Genomic DNA, 10,412 nt, shown 5'->3' with positions numbered 1-10,412 from the left:
TGGAGCACCTCTACTGTCGCTGACGAAGAACTCGTTGACGGCGGACTATGTGAAAGCCATGAGTTTGAACTCGCAGGCAATGTCGGTGAGCTCGCAGGCAATGACCCTGACCTCACTTTCGAAGATGGATTTGAACGCTGGCAGTATCAGCATGACTGTGGACACTAGTAGCGCGAATGTTGGTGGGGCTGTCAAAGTGACGGCGGGCGCAAGCTCACTGTCCACCGGCACGGGTGGTGTGGTGTCTGTTGTGGGTGGTGGTGGGACCACAGGAGGTGAGGTTAGCATTAGTGGAGGAGGCGGTTCTAACACAACTACAGGTGGTGCTGTGTCTGTCGTTGGCGGCGGTGGAACCACAGGAGCGGATGTCACCATTACGGGAGGTGCCGGCAATAGTGACACGATCAGTGGCGGTGCTGTTCGGATTGCTAGTGGCAGCAATGAGGGCGGCAACAGCGGATCTGTGGTGATCCAGTCGTCTACTGCTAAGACCAATTCAAATACCGGCAATCTGGAATTCAAATAGTGGCTTAGGTACGGGTACCGGCAACAGCGGCAAGGTTTGCATTCTCCACAGGTACAGCTACCGGAGGCACGTCAGGCAGTTTCGAGGTTACCGTGGGTGAGTCTGGGCTAGGAGGAGGCACAGGTGGTGGAATCAAATTGAAAGCCGGCACGAATACCGCTAGCGGTGGCTCTGGTGGCTCGATCATTGCGACTCCGGGCACGGGATCGTCTGACACTGCGCATGGGGCCTTCCGCGTTGAGTACCCAAGTGGAGCAGCACTCCTATCCGTGGCGAAGGATTCGTTCATGGTGGACAATGTGAAAGCCATGAGTTTGAACTCGCAGGCAATGTCGGTGAGCTCGCAGGCAATGACCCTGACCTCACTTTCGAAGATGGATTTGAACGCTGGCAGTATCAGCATGACTGTGGACACTAGTAGCGCGAATGTTGGTGGGGCTGTCAAAGTGACGGCGGGCGCAAGCTCACTGTCCACCGCCACGGGTGGTGTGGTGTCTGTTGTGGTTGGTGGTGGGACCACAGGAGGTGAGGTTAGCATTAGTGGAGGAGGGGGTTCTAACGTAACTACTGGTGGAGGCTGTGTCTGTCGTTGGCGGCGGTGGAACCACAGGAGCGGATGTCACCATTACGGGAGGTGCCGGCAATAGTGACACGGTCAGTGGCGGTGCTGTTCGGATTGCTAGTGGCAGCAATGAGGGCGGCAACAGCGGATCTGTGGTGATCCAGTCGTCTACTGCTAAGACCAATTCAAATACCGGCAATCTGGAATTCAAAAGTGGCTTAGGTACGGGTACCGGCAACAGCGGCAAGGTTGCATTCTCCACAGGTACAGCTACCGGAGGCACGTCAGGCAGTTTCGAGGTTACCGTGGGTGAGTCTGGGCTAGGAGGAGGCACAGGTGGTGGAATCAAATTGAAAGCCGGCACGAATACCGCTAGCGGTGGCTCTGGTGGCTCGATCATTGCGACTCCGGGCACGGGATCGTCTGACACTGCGCATGGGGCCTTCCGCGTTGAGTACCCAAGTGGAGCAGCACTCCTATCCGTGGCGAAGGATTCGTTCATGGTGGACAATGTGAAAGCCATGAGTTTGAACTCGCAGGCAATGTCGGTGAGCTCGCAAGCAATGACCCTGACCTCACTTTCGAAGATGGATTTGAACGCTGGCAGTATCAGCATGACTGTGGACACTAGTAGCGCGAATGTTGGTGGGGCTGTCAAAGTGACGGCGGGCGCAAGCTCACTGTCCACCGGCACGGGTGGTGTGGTGTCTGTTGTGGGTGGTGGTGGGACCACAGGAGGTGAGGTTAGCATTAGTGGAGGAGGCGGTTCTAACACAACTACAGGTGGTGCTGTGTCTGTCGTTGGCGGCGGTGGAACTACAGGAGCGGATGTCACCATTACGGGAGGTGCCGGCAATAGTGACACGATCAGTGGCGGTGCTGTTCGGATTGCTAGTGGCAGCAATGAGGGCGGCAACAGCGGATCTGTGGTGATCCAGTCGTCTACTGCTAAGACCAATTCAAATACCGGCAATCTGGAATTCAATAGTGGCGTAGGTACGGGCACCGGCAACAGCGGCAAGGTTGCATTCCTCACAGGTAGAGCTACCGGTGGTACGTCAGGCAGTTTCGAGGTTACCGTGGGTGAGTCTGGGCTAGGAGGAGGCACAGGTGGTGGAATCAAATTGAAAGCCGGCACGAATGTGGCTAGCGGTGGCTCCGGTGGCTCTATCGTGTTGACGCCTGGTTCGGGATCGACCGACACGGCGCATGGGGCTTTTCGGGTTGAGTACCCAAGTGGAACAGCTTTGTTGTCCGTGGCAAAGAGTCTGTTTAAGGTGGATAATGTGATGGCCATGAGTCTGAACTCAAAGTCGAATATGGATGTCAAAGCGACGGAAACTGTGACGTTGACAGGAAAATTTGTCAATGTTGCTGGCGGACCCCTTACAGTTCAGCGCGATGACTTTGCTGTGACCAGTGCGACTGGGACTGTACTGGAGGTTTCTGTTAGTACTGGAGACACGAGCTTGTTGGGGCCACTCAACTTGCGAAGCGATGAGGCAAATATCAAGCATACCGGCGCAACTTCTTTGACGATATCAACACCGAATCTGCTTGTGCCTGCCCCTGTTGTCACGTTGTCGGGAGCCCACGTAAGTTTATCGGGAGCCCAAGTGAGCTTCTCTGGCCAGCGTGTCGACTTCTCGGGACCGAGTGTAGGCTTTTCCGACAGCACGAAAGTCTCGATGTCGAGCGCTGACTTCTTAAGCGCTCCTGCAGGCTCATCAACGCCAACGACTGTCGGGTTCTCATCAGACCAAGTGAAGTTCAAAGGTGCTGCAGTTGACTTCTCAAGTGCAACTGAGGTCTCCTTCTTGGGACTGAAAACATACTTTAAAGGAGCTGCCGTTGATTTCTCTGGCGTCTCCACTCAAGTGACGCTGCCCAGCAAGACGCTTAGCATTGCCAGTAGTGAGACTTCACCAGCATACGACACCGTGTGCAAAGCTGGAGAGCTGTGGTTCGACAACACAACACTTTACATTTGCGCTGGCACCTCGCCAAGTTGGCATTCTGTCGACATGACCAAACTCACGGCCCCGACACCAACTCCGACACCAAGCCCGACTTAACTGGAACCGTAATGCATAGTGGTGCTCAAAGTAATAGCAGAAACCATCGGAATACTATTCCTAACACAGTCTACTACGCGAAAGCAAGATAAGAAATGATATTAATTCTAATACACCACTTCGTAATCAAGCATCTATTTGCTGTGACGATCCCACTGATCGGGCAGTGGCCCGTCCCCAAGACCTGCAGTGGCTCGCAGCTTGACGAATCCGACAAACATTTGTCGGAAAATGCTCCACGTCTCGTTCACTTGCGCTTCTATCAGATTCAACGATGCGTCACGAGGATAATTCTTTTTGTTATCAAAAAGCTCGGTGAGGTGCTGAAGCCTCTCGATGAAACGTAAGTGCACAACCTCGAGCTGTTCCACATCGTGACTGGACACTGAGGTGGACGAGCTTAAGTAATGAAGTCCACCACCGTCTTCACCCGCAATCTTCATTGGGGAACATTGCTGCGTCGTGGCTTGAGTATCGTTAGATTTACCGTACTCCGTGAGTTCATCCAGCAACTCTCGACAGGTTTCCTGGTAATCTTTCCACGTACTGACCAGGAGCTCGTAGCTTTGCAGAGGACTCGGCTTGATATCGAAGCGTCTTGGTGCAAGTCTATGTAGTCCACTCATCGTCTCCTTCGCGACAAGTGGGAAGCACGCAGCGGCGATGCGGTCGCTCAAGGGGTCAGGTTTTAATGTCGAATTGGCAGCATCTCCACTATCGACGTCACTGGACTTCGCTGGGGCCTTTTCTGTGATATACAGTCGACGCATGATGGTGCACAGATCCTCAGAGCTAAATGTGATGTCTGTCTTCTGCAATATAGTCGCCAGCGTTTCAAGCTGCAATACTTCTTCAAATTGGACCAGTTCCGCTTCAACTTCGCAGCAAGCCACTCGAATTTCATTCAGTCGGTGCAGGATGTAGCGTCTCCACTCGTTGAGTGCCAACACAAGGAAAGCGCTGGCCTCCATTTCTATCGCCTTTTTATCAGTAGCAGCGTCGGCGATTCGTAGTTTCAGTCTCGTCTTCTGGTCGGAACTAAGCTTCGAGAACGCCGTCTGCAGGATGTTTTCCACCACGTCAATCTCCACGAAGTCTGCTCTATCATCCCCGGTAGTTATACCCGGGTCTTCTTGGGATACCTCGCTGGAGACGCCACTACAAGGGTTGATGATACGAAACGTGTGCAGTCCACAGCGGAAAATCGCGTGCAGGAAGGCCAGCGCTTCGTTTTGACCCAGAAGTCTATCCTCAGAACACGAGTTACTCATGCAACAGAGGTGGCTAAACACAACAGCCAGCGGGTCCGTTCGTACAAGAGGCCTGCAAGTAGCAAACACGTCGTGGATCATGCGTTCAGCCTCACACCGAGCACCGAGTTTCTCGAGGAAAAAGTCGTAAATGAGCTCCACGAAAACGGGCTTTGGCGTGGGGCCGATTCCTCCGTTTAGAGAGCTCGAGACGGTCAGCTGCAGCGGTGACGACCGCCCCGCGTGGAAAGCCCCGCTGATACTGCTCAGCTCTCCCAGGACGGCAGATATCCGCGTGGACTGCATCGACTGGCGCACAATTGAGGAAATCACCAGCCGTAACCAGATCACCGGTCGTTCTGCTCTCCGCTGCCTGTAATTTAAGGGACCACTGCCGTAACGTCGATGCATTAGCGTTCGCATGACTAATGGCGCACCCTGATCCTGTTTCAATCGCCTCCGGAACTTCATTTGTACACGCCTCACACTCAGTTTCTGCCTTACAGCCTCGATCAATAGCTCCACTCTAAGAAACACGCAACAACACACAAGTAAGAATTCTCATACAAGGTACAGTACAAGCCTTTCCCCTGTAGACGTACGATGATTTTTCTCGTTGGCGAGCGAAGTCCAGAAGCCCCGTCAAAGCCTTCTCAATGTTGCAGAGATCACTGGAGCTGAACAGACAGCCCGTAGTCTCTCGTCGTATTAACTTGGCCACCCCGAGGTTGTCGATGAGTCTCTGGAACAGCGTCAGCAGCCGGATGCCGTCACTATAACCCCCTTCAAGCAGTATTGACGAAATCTCGTACGCGAGCGAGTCGGTCATACTGCGTGTCCAGAGGGGCAATTCTTCAATGGTGCTGCTGATTTCATCCCCTAGGATCGCGAAGAACCTGCTCACAATAAACGCAGCTCGAGAGCTTGGTGTCATGAGCACTGGAGAGCGAGAGAATGGATGGCCAAATAGTCTCGACACAACGGAGCTGGGGCTCTCCAGTCGCATACACGTCGAGAAAAACTGCGCCGTCTCTGCAGCTTCCATGAACGAATCGAAGTTGACAGTCCCGTTGCCGCGAGTATACGCGTTCCGGAACAGAGTGGCCACCATGAACGACGGGATCTCGTCGTTTAGCGTGTGGACCGTAGCCCGGAACTGCTCCATGTCCATGGATGCGTAATTGATGCCTAACATTGCAGACAGCGACATCTCCGCTACCGAGCCAGAGGCTGCTGCTGCAGCTGACGTCGCCGTCTGGAACATAAGACGGATGGCAGCACAACGATGAGCTTGCTCTTCCTTGTACTCGAGCATCATGAGTTCCACCCACAGATTCGCATCCACAAAGTGCTGCGGCTCGTGTAAAATACCATCAAGAATCTCGTCATTTATCCCGCCGCGTGGACCAGATTTGGGTCTTTTCCTGGCCTGCTCTTCGTCTTGCTGTGTCTTCGTCTTAGACTCCAGGTAAATTTCAGGTCTCTCGTCGTCAGGAACGTTGGTAACCACGTACTCTAAAATCTTCTTGTCAAGTGCTTCCCGCTCTGTTTCGGTCGCCTTGGAGAGGATCACACTGGTAGCGAGGGAGGCATGATACGGCGAGATCCAGATGGTCTTCGGAACTCGCACACGCGGTGGCGCTACGGTCTCATCTCCCCCTGAACCTTCATTGAAGAGCGCGGCATACTCTCGAGCAAACACTTCGAACGACACTAAGTCACGTACTGGACCCCAATTCAGACGCCCCTCGAGTAGAACGTCCAACACTTGGTAGCAATGAAGCATGAACACTTGTTCGTCCTCCCCAAATTTCTCGTCTAGAAGGGACAAAAACAGTTTTGCCTCGAGATACCCTTGTTGAACTAGAGCTCGTACGCCGTAGTACAAACACCAACGGTCCTCGTTGGCTTGGATCTGTCGATGCAGCAATGCGTCTGAGTCATTCGGATCATCAAGAGCTTCGACATCTGCAGCTCCATCGACTGGGTCTTCTTCGGCAATAGATTTTTCCTCTTTCAAGGATTTCCACGGTGCAAACCACGCGTACACAAACTCAGGCATACGGATCCGTAGCGGGAACAAACCAGCCGTGCGTTTGCACATGGAGTCGTCGATTTGCTTGGCGAACATGATGGATCGCATACAGCTGAGCGTCCAGGAAACATCACGTTGAGGTCGTCGACCACCGAGATTCGGTAGTAGAATGCGGAAGTACAGACATTGGATACGTCTCTTCTTCGGCAGTTTAAACGCTTCTGGCTCCATAGTCACGGGAGAATTCGTAGTTTCCGGTGCGTTGTCGCCCTCCGTCAAGCCTCCATTCGCTGATACTGTACGTAGATCCTGCTTACATCGAACGCAGACTCCACTTGCTCGAGTGTTCGAGTCTCCCGATACAGTCAGAGCCTCCTCTCGCTCGTATTCCTTCTCTTCTTCTGCTTGTCGACGCATTTCCTCTTCCCTTGCAGCTTTCAGCTCTTGGGCTGCGACCAGATTGCTATGCTGCTCCATTAGAGACGCAATGACGGAGTCCTTCGTAGTCACTAAATTGGTCCATTCTGTGATTTGGTCCTTGAGTGCGCCTCGATCTCGCATCAAGTCGTCAATCTTGCTCTGAAGCTGCTGCTTCTCTTGGACCACAGGACGCAGCTGCTCAATCTCCTCTCGACACTGTTCGTACTTCTGCTCGAGTCTACCGTAGTTCTCCCGCAGCTCCACAGCTTTCACCTTCTCGGTATCCTCTCGCATTTGTCGGAAAATTGCGTTTAGCGTCTTCATCGCGTCGCCCATCTTCGTCATTTGCTCTTTTGAGTCAGCCAATCGCCGCTCCATCTCTCTCTTCTCGCTCTCAAAAGTCGTTTTTAGCTGGTCAATCTCCGTCTCGTATTGCTCCTTCATACTTTGAGCGTCTCGCTGATGCGACTCGTTCGTTTTTTGCACTTGTTCACGAAGATGTTCCACCCCCTCCTTCTCTTGAATGAGGTCGTGCAACTGACTCTTGTAGAGAGTTTCCAGCTCGAAAAAGGCCTTGGCATACGAGATACGAGCCTTGCGGAGAACGACGCCCTGCTCGAGGAACGAGACCATAAGCATCGACTCCAATTCGCCCAAGACCACATCGGACCATTTCTGCTCAAATAGTAATTTGGTCAGTATTTTGTGACTGTCACTAGAGCCTTCACTAGACAATCTTGAGCCGTATCGCTGCGAGACTCGAGCATACGTAGCCATGAAATCTTGGTCAAGCATGGACAATTTTTCTTCACAAGCAACGTCCATGTGCTTGTTCTTGCTGGCAAACTGGATGGCAGTATCAAAACACCGCTCCAAGTCCAGTACATCCACTCTCCGAGACGGCCTGTCGATGCCAGTGATGCTCGTTTTACCCGCTCCTTTGCTTGCTTTGGACCGCTCGTCAGAGCCAGGGAGAAAGAGCCACGTCTTGTTCTTGTTCTGCGTCGCGTGGAAGCAGCTGGTGGACATTTTCTCGATGGAGTAAAAGTGCGAAATCGAGACATTGTCATCTTCGCCCGACTGGTTTCTAGGTGCTCGAGATTGTTTTGCTTTAGCTCCAGGTAGATTCCCAGTAGATTTAGAAGGAGCTAGCTCCATCGAAGGCAACACGACTTTTTTTAACTTTGAGTGGGAGGTTTGATTCGACGGCACTTGCTTGGCGAAAGTTGATACGCGGAATAATGAACTTTTGTGAAAAGGCTGCGTGCTTTTCTGATCCAGCAGGAATTTTCTGACATCGAATTCACCCTCTTCTAGGCCTCCACTGTTTCGGTTTGGCGCGGCTCCTGCAGTCAAGGGGGGCTGGCGGTGCGACGATGCCATCCCTGGTGATGACGACTCCAGATGAAACACTGCGCTGCCCATGGCCGAAAATGGGCGATCGGGACATACCGACTCGTTCCAGCTCGATCGAGACTTGTTGGGCTTCCCACGACTTGCTGCCATGGCAACATAAGCAGTAGACGAAGCTACTCCCGACGGTACTCGTGTATGAAGAGGCGTTAAGAAGCAAAACCGTCATGAAAACGAAATTACCTTGAAACCAAATTGAAATTAGGCATTCATTAGATTCATCAACAAATTCTTCGATCGTGCAAGTACAAAGCCACGCTTTCGCACGGCACAGCTCTGGATTTGATACGGCTACTACCTCTCTTTATTCCTTAATGGATGATGGTTAAACGGTATCTTTCGATACCAAACTTTTATTTCGAATAAAGTAATTTAGAACGGCACTGCGCGACACAATAATATAAAACTAAGCCGCAGAATTTTTTTAATCAGAGCGTCGTGCAGTGTCTACCCACAACAAGTTACATGTAATTTGCAAAACCGAAGTCAGCGTCTGACTACACGGCAAAAACCCGTAGCATCGCGTATACTTGCTTCCTACAAGGGCGGACGGAGCATAGTACTAAAGAAAACTACAGCTGAAGGAGTGCGCAAATTTATTATATCTCGAAATTTTTGACCGAGTTGTGTAACAGATTGAGGAAGCTTGTGTATTTTTTTGGCAAAATAAAAAGTGACTTTTATTACCTAGTGCTTGAAGGACGTCTACACTCTCTCATTTAGTCATATTTAGTCACTAAATTCCGTAGCGTAAGCTTACAGTAAACTTACCTTAAAATGTACCCAATTTTGATACCATACTTCTACATGTTCATAGGCGTACAGTTATAATATGTACGAAACGTCACACGACCTCCTTTTGAAAGAAAATGCTTATTCCGTCGAGCAGTTTGGAGCGATGTGGCCGACGTTCTTGCAGCGATGACACATCGCTAAATTCTGCCAGTCCTCTTCAGTTGCAGCGGCTCTTTGGTCTCCGTGATCGAACGAAGCGCTAGTTGGATAGTCTCATCGAGCATCGCCGGGTGATGTTCTCGCTAATGATATGCGGTCGCCGGCTTTAACCCTTGTTGGAAGTACATACGGAGCTACAGCTGGCTGAATTTCACCGTGCACTGGATGAGCAATTTTTGAAACTCTGCCACGTAATCACGAAGCGACGTGGTCTGACTTAGCGCATACAGTCGCTTCCGTAAGCGATACTTGCTGTCAGGCGGTAGTAATCGCTTGCGCATGGCCGCTTTATAAACAGCCCAGGTCTTCACGTTTCCTCTCGCGTCACATTCCGCTGAAAATCCGCGATACCAGTTCATAGGAGTCACCCCCAGATGACATGATATCATCGTGACAAATTGAGGCGACTCCTCCGTCATCTGAGGATGATAGTCGGCGTAATTTCGTTCCATGGCAAAGCCCAAAGCTCGAGATCCTCGTCTATTGCTCCGTAGTACGTTGGAGGTTGAAATTTGCGGGCCGCTATTGGCCTCGATGTGAGCGCGTCGATGCGTGACTCTCTGTCAGCGTATCGACGCAGCATAATTGCTTGAAATTTCGCTTGCTGGCGGGCGAGAAGTGCGATGACTTCTCCAAATGACCGCGGCGTGCTGGTCTCTTTCATTTTGATGCAGGTCTCGGCTCGACGGTCGAAGTAGCGGTAAACAAGTCGATGCTTGGACTCTTCAAGTGCTACTATGTAACAGATTGAGGCTTGTGTATTGTTTGGCAAGATGAAAAGTGACTATTGCTACCTGGCGCTTGAAGGACGTCTTCACCCTCTCGTGCCCACTCCTTTAGTCATCTTTAGTCACTAAATTCCGCCCCGTAAGCTTACAGTAAACTTCCGTGAAATGTACCCAATTTTGGTACCATACTTCTACATGTCTATAGGCGTACAGTAATAATATGTACCGATACGTCACAATTTGATGTTTAGCATGACCATTTTACACCTTCTTTAAGGATTAATGGCTAATGCAGGTACCAGTACTAGCTACCAGTGAACACTTTGGCGTGAAGATTAGCACGAAAGGTCATCACCATTATCCACAGCTTTCCAGCGAGTAAATTGTGCTCAAATCTAATCCGGAACTTGCACTCAGTGCCCCGTGCAAGCGTTTTCGACTCCCCGTCC

General features: G+C 51.4%; 1 protein-coding gene across 1 annotated transcript; it reads right to left on the bottom strand.

Moving 5' to 3' along the window:
• Positions 1-3,785: 3,785 nt before the first annotated feature.
• PITG_15179 (uncharacterized protein) lies at positions 3,786-7,897 on the bottom strand (the record flags this gene model as incomplete). The annotated part of the gene is made up of 6 exons (XM_002898607.1): positions 3,786-3,792; positions 3,923-4,262; positions 4,326-4,939; positions 5,016-6,267; positions 6,310-7,405; positions 7,478-7,897. 6 exons carry the CDS (start codon positions 7,895-7,897, stop codon positions 3,786-3,788), a joined length of 3,729 nt encoding a protein of 1,242 aa, XP_002898653.1.
• Positions 7,898-10,412: the final 2,515 nt, after the last annotated feature.

The sequence above is a fragment of the Phytophthora infestans genome, genomic scaffold, assembly GCF_000142945.1.
Source record: "Phytophthora infestans T30-4 supercont1.35 genomic scaffold, whole genome shotgun sequence".
Lineage (NCBI taxonomy): Eukaryota > Oomycota > Peronosporomycetes > Peronosporales > Peronosporaceae > Phytophthora > Phytophthora infestans.
This window is presented reverse-complemented; position numbering and strand designations above follow the sequence as displayed.